The 19082-nt window shown below is 37.1% G+C and overlaps 1 protein-coding gene across 3 annotated transcripts in view; it reads right to left on the bottom strand.

The window, feature by feature from the left end:
- Window positions 1–3386: 3386 nt before the first annotated feature.
- FAM204A (family with sequence similarity 204 member A) overlaps window positions 3387–19082 on the bottom strand; it is a 30530-nt gene continuing 14834 nt past the window's right edge. For all 3 annotated transcript variants that reach the window (XM_011359245.2, XM_011359243.2, XM_011359244.2), the window contains exons 6-8: window positions 15965–16054; window positions 4522–4628; window positions 3387–4231 (exon numbers count right to left, since the gene is read on the bottom strand). In XM_011359245.2, the coding sequence (XP_011357547.1) occupies window positions 4180–4231; window positions 4522–4628; window positions 15965–16054 (249 nt within the window). In that variant the 3' untranslated portion in view covers window positions 3387–4179. The remainder of the gene's footprint in view (window positions 4232–4521; window positions 4629–15964; window positions 16055–19082) is intronic.

The following is a 19082-nucleotide window of genomic DNA, read 5'->3' as shown; positions in this document are numbered from 1 at the left end:
GGTCTGAATATAAGACGCATATACCTAATTTAAAAATTGCAGGCTTTTTCTACTTAAATCTAAAAAAGAGATTACTAATACTAATAAAAATATAATTATCCCTCAGCTAATTCTTGATTTTACAAGCACATCTAAAAACGCAGCATACTGCACGGCAATTAATGGACTGTCCCACCAAAAGCCTGTAGTTACGTTCCAGGGATGATGATCACAAAAGCCAGTGTGGTGGGAAGCTAATCTGACACCACCACCGGATCTGAAGAAATTCTAGCGAAATGAACACACATCTCCAGAACACTCACCAGAGCACGTACCTCACTTCTACATGAGCACACTGGTTTGGCCCCTTTCGCAGTCTCCTCGTGGCAGTCATGCTGCCTGCCGTGACCTCGCCTGGAGTCCAGACGCCCTTCCCCAGTCAGTCTGTGTAGGTTACAGCTACACCACCAAGGTGGGTCGTGTGGGGGGAGGATAAAATAATAAAGACTAAAGAAGGCAGTTCTGTTCATTTTACCACCATCTACAGAGCACCCCAACCTCGAACATGGAAAATGGGTCTCCTTGTCTCAGCAAGGCACAGAGGTCAAGGCTAGATCTATAGGAACAAAATAACCTTTAGACAGTTCATTGAAATTTACGTGAACACAGGTTCTACTTTCCAGCAGAAGGTCTCTCACTGATTTAAATCTGAACCTAGAAGGTGCTCTGATTACTTCACAATACAAAGTAATTCCTTGAAATGCGAAGTCCTGGGCTTATAGCGCCTCAGGCTTTTCAAAAGTACTTTCCGATCCATCACCACGTTAGAAGGCACTGATGCCACAAATACCAATCTACATTTGGTTTTGGAAAAAGATTTTCGTGTACATATTTTGTCCAAATATTACTATTTGTTTCATGAAAGTCAGAGCTAAGACTTTAGCAGAGTGTAAATTTTAAGCCAATGAATAAACAGTTAGTTGGCTTGAAAAAATATTAAACTGACACGAAAAGCATTTATTGCTCTGCCAGATACTAAAAATAAAAGCAACTTCTGCCAACATGGAAAAACTTGAATTGTTTCAGTTGGTTCTGAATTTGACTAGTAGGTTTCATTATGTTATTTTTCCAAAATGGAGTCTGACATAACATTACCTTGTTTTCCTAAACGTTATTTCTTAAAAAAATAATACACAATTGGGATCTTATTTAAGTATCAACATGATACAATATTTTTTATAGTTTAGCAGGACATACATTTTTTAAAAAGCGGTATCTTTACCTAACACATAGAAATTTGGATAGTTTGAAAATTAATCTTCATATTTTAAGGATTCGAATTTGTCTTAGAGTTAATAATAAGCTAAGTTAAAAATAATAAGCTAAGTTATTAAAATATTTAAAAGATAACATTCTGGACAAAAAGCATCAGGGAAATCAGGAGATTTTAAATGTGAGGTGCTAAGCTGTTACTCGAAGTTCAGGTAACATTCTACTCCTGTCCTTGGCCTGCCCCTCCCTTAGCTGTCTCTCTAAAAAAAATAAGAGTGTGTAAAATATGGAGTTTGAGATTTATGACCAGTTGCAGAAACCTGTTTAACTACTGATTTATAGTTTTGGCCAAGGTATTTAACTCTGTCATCAGAACTAATTATAGCAAACCTGAGATTACATACTCAAACTCTCCTTTTGGTGAAAGAAATAGAATGTTCTGTTGAAAATCAGAAACATCCTGAGGGCTCCCACACAAGAATGCACGACCAACTCCACTTCCCCGAACCAGTGCTGCGAAGCGCACAATTACCGTTCTTTACTAAGTTGTACTAGCCTGAAGTACTTAATAAATCAGATACATTAATGCCACACTGATGGCTTGAAACATGTTAATCTCAGTTAACAGTAACTGACACTGACATCACTATTCTAATTCGGGCATTCTGGGGTAGTAAACGCCACGTTAAAGCTCCAGGAACTGAAGTTATGACCGATTCTAATGCTGTGAGCAGAGGGAGAGGACAAATGACTACACTTTTTAGGCAACATGGGCACTCTAAGAATAATGTTCCCATTTTATTGCTTTAAGAAGTAAAATGTCTAATTCAAATTAAGGCTGATAAAACTGGTTCCAAACGACATGCCAGCAGGGGAAAACCAAGACAACCAGTCCCTTCCTCTGTTCAAATCCTCTCTGCCACCACCTTCTCCTGTGCCATGTTTCAGAACTTTTCACAGCCCAGGTCCCCAATGAGTGGGGATCTAATGAGACATGGCTCCCCTTACCGTGCGTCCCCTGCTACACTTCATTCGGCCATAATGCCTTCTCCTCAGTTAAAATGCTCCCGCCTACACCGGACAGCAGGGCAGCATGGGCCATTCGGGCACTGGAGCAGCTGAACAACGGCCTCCATGGCTGGACTTTGGGTCAGAGGCTCGCAAAACAGCCAGACCTAAAGGTGGTTGCTCTGGCAAGACCTCAGCATGAGCCAAGCAGTGAGGCATGCCTGCAGGGGTCACTAAATGCTCTAAAGTGGATTCGGGAAAGAAAAACAAGGCAGAGGCTGCCTTGGGGTCCATGTGAGAATTCTGTATTACTTGCCTGCTCAAAGATAATACTTCTAATGTTTCAGACAAAACCACTGAATTGTGTGGTGGATTTTTTAGAAGAAAGGTCCCTGTAAGTTTGCATTCGCACATTAGGATTTTAAAATGAGATGTTGCAGGTAAGCGGTAAACTGTATCTACAAAACACAACAGGGGACAGTAAATGACGAAATATAAGATTTTTCAATATTTAGTCTGGGGACCTTTTCATGATGAATTCTATAGCAGATAAACAATCTCCTAAAATCTTGCCTTCTCTATATTGGCTTTTCTCACCTAAGTGGAAGCAAGATATAATTTTTGTTCTCTTAAATAGCAACTTAGCTACTCACTTATTCCAGAACATAGGTAAAATATCAAATATGCCACCATAAATTAGTAAAGTTTTGTTAGCATTGTAAGCCTAAAAGCAACAAAATAACAGAATTATAATCATGACTCATTTTCTATGTTCCTGACTTTATATTATCAAACCACAGAAAATTCACACCAGGTAGCTGGAAAACCTCTGATAAAGGTAGAAGAATGAAGGTAAACTGATGAAAACCACAGTAAGCAGTTCTTTACCTCTTTGAGCACCAAGCAGGGAGGTAAAGACACCAAAGGCCTCCTAAAAACCGAAAATATACAGCTATGGTCCTCTGACTGGCTGGTTATGTGATTTCTCAAAACCTCTCTAGTTAGTTGCGTGACACACACATCCAATGACAATGAAGTCCCATGGCACCAATCCTCTCTTTAGCTTCATTAATTCATTCAATCTTTTAAGGAGTAAGGGAAAGAGGAACAAAAACAATCAGACCATGTTCTTAGAAGGTTCGAAGTTATATTGTCTTGAGTTAACAACATTCTAATATAATATCATTTTCTTTTCTAAGAATCATCTCAAAATTTTAAAAAATGATATGGCTGAAAGAAATATTTAGGAAGACAGTTCCAGGCAGAGCTGAATTTAAATCATCCTCCAAACACTACATTCTGTCTTTTTTTAAAAATTATAAGGTTTTATCTGAAGGTACATAAAAATTAATCAATCGCTTTTATTTTGAGACTGTGAAGTGTCAACTCTACTGCTTCCAATAAAGAACCAATAATTACTTTTATAACATTAAGATAAAGTTATCTGTAAAGACAACAGCAATTGAGACTTTCTTGCACTTATGACTAATCCATTATAAACAAATGCCAATCTTAAAAACACAATTCCAGAATAAGTACAGTTATACTAAGTACAGATAAGAAAGTACAAGGAGCTCTTTGGCTATGCTACACCAAATGGATGAAAAGTAAAATTGATTTTATACTGCAGGTCTATAGAAATAAATAAAATTCTATTTTTTCCCCTCTACATATGCTCAGATTCCTTGTACAAATAACAGAATACTCAATTCGATTCACTTCAATAGGATTAACTTGTTAGAAAAGATTGAAAAGATCTGATAATCAACTCCCAAATTTTATGCATCTTTTTTCTACTTCTGTCAATTTCCTAACATATATTATTAACACAAGCAGGAAAATCTTTTCACGAAATTGAGCAATTGAAGACTCAAGTGGGAACTCAAGTAATGACGCAATGTCTTGAAGAAGTCTGGCAAGTTACATATATCCCATGTTGCTTTTAGTTTCCCATCTTTTCTTTGCTTCAAATCTAAAATAAAAAACATAAAAACCTCAATTTATTTCTAAAATACTTTACTAAAGTAATATATTTACTAAATGCCAAAGAAAAATTAAAAATTTTTCACATACTCCATTGATTAAAAGATAAACATCAAACAGGATGAAGAAATGTCTCCTTATTTACAATCTGACATTCAGCACAGATACAAAGCATAAAAAGGAATAACAATTACACACAAGCTGGATTCATAAAATATCACAGGATTTCTGTAGTTTCTATGAAATTAGAAGAATTACTACCAAAAGTCTTAAACTTACCCCCATGCAAGTTTCTTCTTTTTTCGAGCGACCTGTGAATTTTCAGCTTCCTTTTTGGCTTTTACAAAGTTGTGGCAGGCAATTGCTTTGGCAATTTTTACACCAAGCTAAGAATGAGAAAGGAGAAAAAGAGGAAAAAAGAGAAAATAAATTCCCACTAACACGAGAACACACACACTTGAGAATCTGTGGGTAAGAAAGCTATGTCTAGAAATGAGAAACTCTTATGCTTAGGCCCCTTGTACGATCAAAGCATAGGGGCTACACAGATGTGACCCATGTTCCCTTACCCTCCCAGGTCCCTGAGCCTACCCGTTCCAGTCTCCCGGATGGAAACCCTTCCCAAACTGAGGACCCTCGAGGGCCCCAAAGGTTGCGATAAAGATCTGCGCGCTATTTCATTTCGGTGTGCCCAACAGGAATTCACCCCGATAAGACTGCACAGACTGACAGAGACATCAAGTTTCTTTGCTCTGGGCTAGAATTACAGCAGATCAGTACGGTCACACCAGTTATCTCAGGCCGATCAGAAGCTCTGATTGGCAGTCGGAGATGTGATTAATAAAACATGGGAAAGCTAATTACGACTTTGTAAACGCACTTTGTATGATGGGCAACAGCTTTTAATTCACTGACAAAGAAAGAATGCAAGGAGTGCTAAGAGGCGAAAAGGCTGGGCACCAGGGCCAGAGGACCTGCCTCCCCTCCGCTGGTCCCTCTGTTCACGTGAGCTCCTCCTCACACCCATCGGCCAGCCCTACAAGGTCCAACCCAACTAAGCTTCCTCCTCTCCACTTCCAGTCTCCTCTAACTCACCCCGACAGTCTCCGTTTCTGTCTCTCCAGCCCTTCAGCTTCTACGCCGTAACCTGCACTCGCACACCCTGCTTTACCCACCCACCTCTCTGGCTGCAGAGCTGTTCCTCAGCACCTGTCTCCAGGACAGTGGTAATCGGGTTTTAGCGGGCTCTGAATTTAACATCTGTTAAGAACCCAGGTTAAACAACAAAGGCTGAAAATCTCTTTCTAGTGTTTCTTACTTTTTCTGTCCTTGCACTCAACCTCATGCAAACCAGTGGATGGCAGGCTTGTGGAAGAGAAGAAAGGACCTGGACGCCACTTAAAGTCAACGTGTCAAAGCCCAGGTTTTAGGGATCTGTTTGCCAAGAGCGTCACACGGCAGGGGGTTAAGAGCCCACATGTGAGGAGAGGAGCCGGGTTAGGAAAGTGAGGGTGGCTGCCCATTTCTCCAGCTTATCTTGGAGAACAGTTTCCTTTCAGATGAAACAAATGAGTAGTAATCAAGCACGGACTGGGATTTCTAAATAAGAGCAAAAACAGCCCTAATTTTTCAGTCCAGGAAAGAGGACATATAAAGAATGAAAGAACCTGACAGTCAAACCAAGGTGCTGAGCCGGTCAACACCAACGGGAAAGCCACTGAAGAAAGGATGACCCATTGTGACTGGAGAGCCCACTCGAGAAAGCAGACCGATCAGTGTCTCCTCAAAACCCAAACCAGTATCAGCAGCCCTACTGCTGTCATTGTCTTTTGTCACAAGGATAACATTCATTCGACAAATATTATATGAACACAAATGCATAATATTGACAGGTGTGTTCCAGGCACCAGAGACAGAGCACTGAACAAAAGGGCTCATTTTCAAATTGTGGGGCTGGGGAGAAAGGGTGGCCAGTGACATTTCACTGCTTTAAGACTTGTTCTCTTGGTTCTCTTTTCATTTCCAGTTCTTTAGCAGAGAAAAGTTCATCTGTCAACTAAAAAAGATCTAGGACACAAAGGGCTGTAGCATCATCATCCAAAGAGAAAATCATCTCCGGAAGGATGCTGTGGTATAATGTGTCAGTAGGATGGATTTCCTAGCCACTGAAAAACTCTCCGTTGTCATTAGCATAAAAAATCAGGTTAGGACCTGCCAGGATAGGCTAGCCAAAACTGCGGTATCAAACCGATCCCCAGATCTCTTTGGCTGAACTTTTACTTCTTGTTTCACTTAAAGTCAGCTGTGGACTGGCAGGGGTCTCCGCCACCTCATGGTGACAGCATCTCAACGTGTGGCTTCCAAGTTCACTGTGGCGGAGGAAGAGATGGCTGGAGGGTCTCCACATTGGCTTCTAAAAGCCTTAGTCCAGGAGTGACACACATCATTCCTGCCCACGCCCTCTGGTCAGAAGTACAAGCACAGTTCCACCTAACTGCCAGGCGGCTGGAGACATGGGGTACCGTGCGATACTAGGGCGTTAAGTGCACCCTAATACTGTGTACTATCATAAAACGCAGCTTGCTACCTGTGTTTAAGTTGTACGCTAGGTCTCTCCACATTCATGTAGGATATTTGGTCTCTTCCCTGACTTCAATTCCAAAAGGTAAAACAAAAAATTCTGTATTTTCCTACTTAACGATATTCCTATATATTATGTATCACATCTATATATTATGTATCACATGCAAATTTTGCCAAGTCAGCTCCCCAACAAAAGTACCACTCCAGCTAGTTTATCTCGTTTTTAAATTGAGCCTACGCTTCGAGTATGAAACAAAAATGACCTGAAACATATTTGCCATGTCCTATTAACTATGGAACAAAGTTATTTTCTAAAACTATTGTAAATGAAGACGTATCTTACATTTCTAGCTCACTGAAATGTCCCAGCATGGGTTCTCTGGATTTGGGAGAGACAGGTCAAAGAGCATCTCGTGTGTGGACACGTGGTCCATTTGATCATTGAAATGGGCTCTTCACCTCAACAAGGTCACATACTCTATGAATGTAAAAGCTTAGTTTTTTATTAATGTTAAGGCCAATTCCGGCACAATCCCCAACACAGTAAAGATTGAGAGCATACGTTCCATAAGACACAGTATAAATTTATTAAAAATAATTCATTATAATGTATGAACCGTGTGTTATTCATGAGAGGGTTCCATCATTTTTTGTACTAAATAACTGAGTGCACAGGCAACACTTTCAAACAGACCTGTCCATGTAAAAGGTATATTTTCTATCTGTATTTTGCCTTAGGTTAGGTTAAAAGGCACATTGTTCAATTACTAAACATTAAAGAAACCTGGTCTCTGTATTTTATAGAAAGAATCTTTTAAGCTTGTAATAATGATGAAAAGTCGTTATCAATTTTGTGTCCTTCGCATGCTTAAAATAAATGTGTTTCACTTATTCCTGTGGAGAATTAAAAGAGTGGACATATTTGGAGATGTGAAAGGGTAATACTTCTATGGAAGAGCCAGGTGAGAGGAAACACATTTTCCCAGGCAAGATGATTAACCCGAGTTCCAGAAGATAAAAGAATATCGTGCTACGTTTCAGTATTACAAACAAATAATACAGGCCAACAGGAATCCCTCTTCACTTCCGTAAAAAGAAAAATGCATCTTCATGCCCAAGTAAACATCACAAAAGCTTAGTCAATGGTTTTATATTTAAAAACTGTTTCGGGTCATCAGATAACTATAGCAACACAATGCGGGAAGAAATTTTTTTAAATGAATAAAAACATATACAGAATTTCTTGTATGTGTAACCAAAGTATCAGCATTTTCCATATAGAACATCCAATATTTTGCTGCATTTTAATTAAGGTGTCTAAACATTATCACAAAGAACTGCAAATTGGTCAGAGCAAGCAGTAAGGAAAATTAAGCTCTAAAGGCTTTTTATCACCATATTTCAGGAACCAAGGGTGTAAAATGTTCTAATTTGGGATATATTAAAAGCCATAAAAGGTCTTTCAAAAAGATTAATGGTACTTTGCTTGGATTTAAGATAAGGGCTTTAGCTGGTTGGAAAAGCAGGGCCCTGGCTGGACCCTTGAGGCATTCATCTTTACAGCCACTTGGAAGATTTGTAAAAGCGTCTGCATAACCTCAAGCAAATGCTCAGCGACATTTTTTTAATTCCTTTCAATTTTACAGGTTTAGCATGTGTAAATCATACTGGGTTGTAAAACAGATATAATGGCACATCTTGTAACATAGTAGAGATTTTTAAAAGACAAACTTTTAAAATCAAGTTAGTTTTTCTGGCTAAACCTTGCCATTCTAAAGTTTGCTGATAATCATTTGCTCATCTCATTCAAACAGCTTAATCTAGTCCAACTGTAACTTCTCCATTTCATAAAATATTTTACTCATCTCAAAATTACTAGCTTGTAACAGATTTATGAAGTTTTCCTCCCTTTCGAATACTTTCAAGGCACTTATTTAAAAATACCAATTATCATACTTTAACTTTTTATGGAATAATAGGTCTCTATGAAAAATATTTATGCCATTCTCTTTTGTTCTTTAATTAAATGAAAACAGATGTTTTCTGAAGTAAAGCGGAACCATTACTGGAGTACTTAAAGTGTTAAGGTCTTTAATTTTTATATCAGTTTGGTCGACAATTCCTGATTGTCTTTACTCAAGCTCAACATTAATGTCAAGCAAGTTACCTAGGAGACGAAAGAGATCAAAGAGACAAAAACCCCTCCAATGTCTGATTAATCAAGCCTGCAAACAGCTTATTTCTTTTAGCCTGCATGCAAGTATGAAAATGAGATTCTGGGAGCCGAACATTGTGCAGATTTGTTCATTCTTATCAGAACAAAGCCAGCGGCAGCTTATTTCATGGATCATTGGCACTGTCATCAGTGCTACACAGAACGGGTGACAGCTCCTCATTTTGAGGCTTGAACAAAATTAGCAAAAAGTCGGCACAAATTAGCCTCTCATCTTTTTGGTAATATGACATTATTCATTTACTTTTTATCCAATTTTTAATTTTTTCCTTGTCAGCTATCCCTTTCTAGTGTCTCTTCCATGGCATCATAAAATGCCTTCTTAAAAACAAGCAAAGAAATAGCCAAAGTTGAAATAACATGCCAAGTTCAAAAAGCAAATAAGAAAAGAAAGCATTTCCAATGACTAATAATGCTTTATTTTTTCTAACTTCGAAAACTTTGCTCAGAACACCATGCGGTAAAAGAGTTTTATAAAACTGGTAATTTATTTCAATAAAGCATATGATGTGGCTAATGTGTTTCACTCAAACCACAATTTAATATGGTATGTGCTTTGGTAAATTCGGGATGTCTACATCTGGACTGCTACCTTTTTCTCTATGGTCATTCCTGAGATGCTCAAGCTCATGACAGCAAACAAGCTATGCCATATCCAGTCATTTACATCAAATCATTTTCTATTACAGAAAACAGCCTAAAATGTGCATGCATAGGTTTGCATGTTTGTGTACTACACATATCCCTGATGTAAAACTGCACAAACATCTGTTTATTTTTATACCTACAACGTCCTATCAGTTAAACCCAAATGGTTTTTATTTCAAAATATAACCCAATAAATCCTGCTTCTAAAGCACATCATAAAGATCTACTTATTATACACAAATATATATCGTGTATATATATATATATGATTCACCTTGCAATGTATTTAACAAAATGTATTTGGTCTATGAGGTATGAGAAGACATACTTTGATTCATATAATCAATTTTGATTCCATAGAGCAATAGTTTATATAACACCTGTTTTTAATGATGACTATTAAGGCTTCAAATTATATGCAGATTATAGTACTCCAAAGGAGGGAGAAAAAATGTTATACTGTTGAAATTACTCCTGGATATAGGCATTTATATTCAAGCAACTTATTCCATTCATAAGGGGGAAAAAAGCATTAAAAAATTAACCATAAGCTGTTAGATGCTTTACACAGTCCCCATAAGAAAGACAGTTTTTTTTAAAAGAACTGTAGTACTGTTTTCAGCAATTTCTTTATCTCTGTTCTTCTAAGTAAGAAAGCTTATTAACAAGCTTTGAACTTAAAATCACATTTACAATAATGTGCCATCAACAGTTTTATAAGCTAATTAGAAAAAGATTAATTAATGACTGGCTGCTAATAAAATGGCAATCATGAAGAAAGAAACCAAGGGTGCTAAGCTTCAACTACCACCAATTAAGAGCTAATTACAAACAAATTATATATGTGTTTTGCTGTGGGCTTTAATTTACTAAAATGGTTTTAATTAAAAGAGAAAACATGCTGATTAATTGAACTGCAGAAAAAATCTACAGTATAAACTGTGCTTTGTCTGTCTCTTTAATTAGACTTGTAACATCTGAAATCTTTTTTTAAGGTTTGTTAAAAGCACAGATAAACATAATTAAAAGAAAGCATAAGGAACAGCATTCTAGGTGATCATCCACTCATGCCCCAAAGGTTAAAAGGAAACATGCTCAACGAAATGAGATCTAAGTAAGCACACCGAATGACCCGAGAGAAAAACCCATCACTCGGTACCATTTTTATTTTTCTCATGTTAAAATGCTCCAATTTCAAGGCTGCACATAATTTTTTATAGGAACGAACATTATCCTGAACCTCGCTGTAAAGAAATATCATGAGGCCTTCCCTTACCTGGATAGCATAGCTTATTTTCCATGCAGGCATTGTGCTAATTGTTCGTCTATATGAAATAAATGAATTCTAAGAACTAAAGAGAACAAGGCTTCAACGAATTAAAATCACCATTTAAAAGACCCCCGGACTATGCGCAAACAACAAAATACACAGAGGAACATTTAAATTAAAAAAGCACTAAGAAGTGACCAAAGTTAATGAGAATGAGTCAGCGAGAGATGATCCTTAACAGACCACATACCCCTCAGGTGGCAGAGATGCCCAACTTGTCCAGGTAGCTGGTCAAGCAGCTGAGTAGCAAGAGCCTGTTGAGCGAGGGCGTTTCTCTCCCCAGTGTCCTATATTCCTTCCCATTGCTAATCAGTGAAATTTACTACAAAGAAAATGATCCTAAATGCTACTGTCTAACTGGAAAGAAAAAAAAAATAAAGAAAAAGTACAGGACAGAAGGCAGAGTGGTAAAATTTCAAAGAACACAAAATGTATTTTGCCAGAGACTTTGCAGGCATTAGAGACTATGTATGAAAAAATGTATTCTTTGTCTACACCCCTGGTACTATATTAACAAAGTAATCTCTTTTCTATAAAATAAAATGTTGAAATGGAAATATTTCATTTAAAATTCTTAATATATAAAAATGAGTAATATTTAATGCATTTTTACTTTGTTTACCCAATCTTCGGTGGCTAGAAATCACAAAAATTAAGAAAATGAAAAGTACCTGCCATCCTGCATAAGGTCACAGGTTCCAAGGAAAAATTCTTGTAATAGCTAATTGGAATCTACGTACAGCTTCGTATCTGAATGAATCATTTCACCTTGAAAACATGGGTAAGGTATTTCTACCCAAAGAAAGTATTTGCGAAAATAGAAAAATAATTCTGCTCTCTGGATTACAGAAAAAAAAGGGTTTAAAACCACAAGACTTCATTCACTATAACAAGTCTTTCAATTCAGCTTTTTTCTGTATGTGTTGCAAGCACCTTTCCTAAAATATTAGAGCTTTGAAAGCAGCACTGATGAGAAGCAATTTTAAACTTACCAAGTTTGACAGCACCGCTATTTCAAAAATTTAAACAAATGTTTCAATTATGAACTCTAGTTGTGATAATGCTCCAGATACTTTGAAAGGAAAACCTGATAAAATTGTATTTTTTGGAAAGGTTTTGGAGAGGAAGTACTTCAAACTCTTATTCCATGAAGACAACCAGCATGTACGTCAACATAAAACTAACAACCAAAATAAAAAGGGTAAACTGTAGCCAGAATCCTCTCAAGGAAACTAAAGACTAACAATAAACCATACTGGAAAAACTGTGAAAGGAGAATAAGCACTGCTAACACCCGAAGCATTTCTCAGAAAGGGTGTTCTCAGATGTTAACATAAAATGCAGAAACTATCTCTTCAAATGTATATACACCTCTTCAGATGTTCTAGAAAATTGCTCTAAAAACAGTTTATACTACAAATAAATAAGTTGCCCAATTTTAGACAACACTTTAGTTAGCTAGGAAAGACTATAACTTGACCAATTCCAACACTGGTTTTTCTTTTTTTTTTTAAATAGGCCATTCCTACCTTTGTTATTTAAATATTAAGTACTATTTCAAGATTTTTTGCATATAAATGCAAAAAAACTTACATTGTATTTAATAAATTTAATACAATTAAAATTCTTGGTTTAATTTATACTCCCAATGTAATATTTATACGATAAAAAGATTAATATTAAAATGGGATACTATTTTATCACTTATACTTGTGATACCTTGATAGTTTCTAAATAAATACTATGCTCAGCAGCACTAAAGGTGGAAGTCATTGCCTTCGACCTGCATTCATAAACTCGAACAAAGAGCTTTAAAATATAAAAACATTTTATATCATTACTCCAAACTGAAGGTTTTGGGCCTTAGCAAAGATGGCAGCCGATTATAAACTAAAATACGTTGGGTGTGACTATTAATACCTTGCAAATTGTAAAAAATACTATGACTACTCTTTCTAGGTTACACAAAATGATTATAATGTTACAACATGAAGTACTGATGTTCTCAAGGAATTAAGTTTAGTTGATATTGTCAAAGATCATCCGATTTGAGTCACTTATAAAAAAATTAATCTTTTAGGGCATGAGCTATACAAAGCTCAAATAAAATTCAGAGGCAACTTCTTTTTCCCATTTGTTTCAGCCCTGACACCGCGCAGGCATAACTGAATTCAACCAGAATGATGTATACAGTTAACATAGGTGGGACTCACTTATTGGCAGAAATTCACTGTCTGCTGCCAAAGCTGGTATTTATCTACAGCAGGCTAACATGAAGATGCCTAGAGAAGAATTCTCTTTCCAAAATGTGAGCTTCAATCTAAGTGCTGACTACTTAATTAAATCTAAGCTTTAGCACTTAATTTTAAAATACTAGTTTTTACTAATTTCCATAAATTGGTATGATCTGGATCATAACGAAGATAATGTGTTAGAAAAGGCCAGTACCAGAGGATGGCATTTTCGAAGGATCACTATCAATGAATGGAATGTACTTCCAGTTCAGGACTGAGGTTATTTAACAAGCCACAAATATGCTCGAGTACTTATGTGTGTGTAAATAATATTTTTTAAAAAACCTTTTTTTTTTTAACAGTTTCATCAGTATGACACAAATCCAAGTATATTTTTTCACTTTTCTCTCCTCCAAGATTATTAACAACAAAAAAGTATTTCTTCAATCAACAGGAGGGACAGTCCCAAAGCAACCACATTACCACATGGCAAAACCAAAGATGAGAATACAATCCAGGCTTCAAACATGTGAACGAGAGTCACCCCCAACTCAAACCAGCTTACATACATCTTTAATGTCATTGTTAATTTAAAGGAATATGGTTCTGGAAACATGTGTACCTGCTGTGTCACGATAGTGTATTGACACCCTATTTTGGCATACCTCTTTTTTTGAGGAACTGTTTTCAAGGCCTATCCTAGAACATGATTCTACTTTTGGCTTCATTTTTCTCAATACTAATGCTGCCCTATTGGTTTCACAGGCTTATAAATGTTAAACATCAAAAATTAGTTTCACTTATTATGGTTAGAAAAAGCTTTAAGAACTCTGGGATCTGTGCCTCTGAGCAAAGGCTTTATCAGCTGGTCCCAGTCACTGCTTCTTAAAAAAAAAAAAAAAAAAACAAACCAGTACTGATTAAAAACCAATATACCTGATTTCCAAAAGGACACCTACCATGCATATGTACATTTAATTCATAAAGAGTTTCTGCCCCAAACTCACAATTAGTTACTTCTCAAAATCCCATCTCTCATTTCCACAGTGACTGGCACCAAAGGGATAAATATGAAAAATTAAATCTCAAACTAAACTATTTATTCAAGAATTCCATCTTGATTACTTTAGTTAGTCTTCATGGATGCTTAATTAACATGGCATCAGTATCTTTCCAATGTCTGTCTGAACAGCAAAAACTTTCCAGATGTTTTTCCACTTATACAAAGACAAGAATAGAACCCAAATTATTGTTTTCCTTTTAATCAGAATTCTTTAACTCCACACTAAATAAATTTAATTTATTGTACTAGAACAAAACATTACATTTGTATGGAAGTAAAAAGAACACAAGAAATGTCTGCTATCCTTACAAGGGCTGAAAATATGTATTTTTAAAGCAATCTCATTTGTCATAAAGTGTGACAGAAAATAAGAACCCTTAAAATGGAAAAGACCTAGTCAGTATTATACAATTCCCATTTCTAAAACAGCAGTATGACAAAGCAAAACACAAATCAGAAAACTAATCTCCTTAAAGGAAACACACATCTGAGGCCTCAAAGGCACTCCATCTGTACATTCTCACAAGCAGCTTCGAAGGACAGAGAAAGGAAAGCTCACGAGAGAAGACGAGTGAGGCAGACAAGGTGAGAGTCACTATGCAACCACCGGTGGACACGAGGCCACTGGTGACTCATCTCTTCCCAGTACATCATTTCAGCTGAAGGAAAAATAACATAATTTCTGAATCCCTAAGCTTCACTTCTAGACTTGTTTCTTCCGACATCTGATGATGAAAGAGTGTAACAGTATTTCCATAGAAGAATTTATTGAAATAGTGATTTTATCCTAGTCTTAGAAAAAACCTTCACCTGCAGGTGAGTAGGAAAGAATAGTACACATGGCCAACAGTTTACACAGAGGACTAAAGATATTTTGTATGTAATCAGACACCATGGAGTAGTTATAACTTAGGAATGAAATGCAAGTAGAGTGATGCTAAAAATGAAAGCTATAGTAGAGCTTTCACCCTAGAGAGAATAAAAAAGAATCACAAAACAACAACAACAACAAAACATATGCCAACGTGAACTCTATGTGTGACTGCCTAGCGACACCTAGCAGTGATTCCCAATTAGAGGAATATTCTCCTCAGAAGGTACAAATCAGAACCTTCTGGAAGCCTTGTATACTTGGAAAAGGAATATTTAACATAGCTACTAACTTGATACTATAGACTATAAGTAAAAATTGCCAAGACTGGAGATTCTTTAGGGCTGCGGGAAATGTGCAGAATAGGAAGCATCTGGGGGAGCAAGGGTTACGGAAATGTTGAGATGTGACATTAGGATGTGCAGAGCTGTCAGGGAGAGTTAAACTGAGTTAAAGATGCAAACAGAAAAAGAAAGCTAGCCTTTTAATCACAACTGCCAAAATGCTCTCTGAACTCGGTGAAACCTAGGGTTGCATATCAATCATGGATTATTTCTACCACGAGTTTTAAAATAATTTAAAAACATTTAGGACAAAAATAAAACCTAGCATTTCGAAATAAATGGAAGAATAAGAGGGAAGAAAATGGATGGAAAGAAAAATCTTAGGTCAAATATCTGAATACTGAATTTATGATTATAAAAAGAATGTACATTCATTTTAGAAAATTTGGAAATAGAGAAAATGTGCCATCACTTACCTCTCGGGTAGCTAGCTGGTTGCTGAGTTCCTCAGCCTTCTCAATATTCCACTCTTCCACTGCCTGGTCTATGCTCTTTTCAAGGCCCGACTTGAAGGAAGAAAAAAAATGGAAAACTTAAAGGCAAGAAAGAAAGGCCATAATAATAAACATTTGCTAGCCACAACTCTGGCTCTGGACTATACCAAATATATTATGTACTCAAACCACCTGATTCTCATGATGACCCCATGTGGTGGCTGGTACCACTCTCATTTACTGACAAGGAGAAGGCCACTCAGAGACATTAAATGGTTTATTCGAGGTCATGTAACTTCTTGAACTAAAAAAAAGGAGATACAAATCCAGATTTTTGTGACTCCAAGGCCTATCCTTTCTCTTAATAACAATAATAAATAACATTGATAATAGCTAGAAATTATGACATGCTTATTATGTGATAGACCCCTGGCTCAGTACTATAAAAAGCTCATTTCATCCTTACGACAACTCTATAAAATAATACTGTTATCCTGTTTTGAAGGTAAGGAAACAGAGGCTTAGACTAACTTGACCAAGGTCACAGTTTCTGTAAGTGGTAAGGTCATGATATGAATCAAGGTTTGCCCAGAGTCTGTATTCTCAATCGCAATTTTCCTCTGCCTCTCTTCTCTACTGCCTATTCCTGTAGCTTGAGACTTCATTCAACAGCCTCTCCTTTTTGACTATGGTATTAAGTTGGATATTAAACATGGGAAGAAAATTATATATAAGAATGATTTTATTTTCTTATAGACATGTTTATACTTGAAGATAATTTAGGAAATCATAACTAAAATTTTCATGGGATTACCAAACACATAAGACTCATCATATATATTTATGGAAAGATGATGAGGCTTAAATAATTGAGTTTCAGCTTGTGGAAATAATTACTACAGAAAATACAAAATTTTTAAAATGGTCTAATATATGCATCTTACAAGATTTTATCCTAACCGTGGCTTATCTAGTGTATCCTTTAACATTTTCAGTTAACCAACTTCTCCTCTCTGATCTAATAAAAGAAGTTCTGGGAATGCTTCTTCCATCACTGTGTTGCTTGAACATACCCATCAACTAAGCGAAGTGTTGTTCTTATGTACTGTTGAAGTGAGATTTTAAAAATAGCCACGCATTCAAAACAGAAACAAACTCATAGACACAGAATAAACTCATGGTCGCCAGATGGAAAGGGGGTTGTGGAGGAATGGGTGAAAAAGGTGAAGGAATTAAGAAGTACAAATTGCCAGTTACAAAAATAGTCATGAGATGTAAAGTACAGCATACGGAATACAGTCGACGATACTGTTATAACTGTGTATGGCGTCTGATGGGACCAGACTTACTGGGGTGATCAGTTCCTAAGTTACGTAAAGGTCTAATCACTATGTTGTACACCTGACATTACTACAATATTGTACATCAACTGCAACTGAAAAACAAATGTTAAAAAAAAGTACTATTACTTCAGTCTAAGAGAAGCTGTTCATTTCCAGATCACAAACTTTCCCCTAGAATTTAATTTATAATTCTATCACAGGTAAATATGAGGTTTTTTCCCCTTAGATTGACTACTTGTGGCAAAAACTGAATAAAGTTTATACTTCTAAATTAAAAAGAAAATATTCACACATAATTTGCCTAAAAAAATTACGGAAAGCTTGAAAGCTTCTTTCAAGTGCTCCTTGGAGTCTCTGACCCTAGGCCTTGTGGCACTACTATCCTTTTCACACTCTAGTCCTGCGATCATCTACCAGTGTCCAGAAATTTCCTTTTCTTGGATGTCTGCAGAACACCTCTCCAGCTGGTCTTAAACACCCTGGATGCACTTTTCCACATTCTTCATCTTCAGGGACTTCTAACTCCAACCTCCCTCAGTAGGCTACATCTTAGGACAGTGCCACTCCAAGTGTGGTCTGGGCACCAGTTCTGGTCTGCAAATAGTGCCACTGCATGAATGGAGCTTATGCCAGATGCAAATCAACGACATGACTATGCAAGTTTTATTTAGCTGACTTTTTTTTTAGGGAAGGAGAGGTAACGGAGGACAACAAGACTTTCTCAAAGAAGGAAACAGTCCCCTGAGTTACATTCGGGTATGAGTTCATTATCTCTTGGAAGACCAATAATTTGAGTTGGCTTGCTCTAGGCCATGTAACAGAGATCACCTGAGAGCTCCAATCTGGAATGAATTCTCTCAAGCACAAGTGTCTGTCCTTCCACTTATCTCACATCTCTGCAGCTAGCAAACCTGCCTGCCTCGTCTTCATTCAGAACCCCACACTCTGGCACCACCACTCATTCTCACTGCCCTTCAGTCCCTTCCTGCATTCTCTTTTCCTGCCTCTCTGGCCTGCAACCATGATTAACCCTTTCTAACTAGACTCTAAGCAGCAGCTCTCCAAGTCTGAGTCTGGACCAAAAGCATCATCGGCATTACCTGGGAACTTGTTAGAAATGCAAGTTTTCTGAATCAGAAACTCTGAGGGTGAAGCCCAACAATCTAAGCATGATAAAGTCTGAGAACCGCCAACCTAAGCAATATCTTCAACTTCCTTCAACACCTTACCACGTTTTGGCTATTCCCAACCATTTCTTTCTACTACTTTAAGATCTGTGCCTCAGCAATGCCACAGAAAATCACTCAATTCACTGGCTTCGCCAAAAGCTGTTTTTCAAACTCAGCTGGGTGGGTTCTCAATTCTGCCCTTGAAAGTTTTCACGTTCCTCTAAGAAACTTACATTTCTTTTCCATTTTCCCAAATACCCTCAACCCTACTGCCTTCCTTTTCAGCAGATTATAACTCCGCCCCCTACTTCATGGGAGGCAGAGGTGGGAGAAGGGAGGTAAGAAAAGAACCAAGGACATGTATGTCCTTTCTACACTCTTCTTCTCATCTACCTCAAAAGGAGTTATCTGCATTTATTCTGCTCCTCCATCCTGTTTCCATTCGCCTCCAAGAAAGACTCAGCTCCCTTGCCAAGTCTAACCCCATTACCTGTGCTCATCGCAATGCCACCTGCTTACATGCTATCTAGAACTCTGCTCTTTAAATTTTCTCTTTTCGTCATCTTTCTCTCACTCTACAAACGAGCT

This window comes from Pteropus vampyrus, unplaced genomic scaffold, assembly GCF_000151845.1.
Source record: "Pteropus vampyrus isolate Shadow unplaced genomic scaffold, Pvam_2.0 Scaffold46, whole genome shotgun sequence".
In the NCBI taxonomy this organism is placed as follows: Eukaryota; Metazoa; Chordata; class Mammalia; order Chiroptera; family Pteropodidae; genus Pteropus; species Pteropus vampyrus.
Note: the sequence above shows the minus strand (reverse complement) of the source record. Positions and strands in the feature narration are given on the sequence as shown.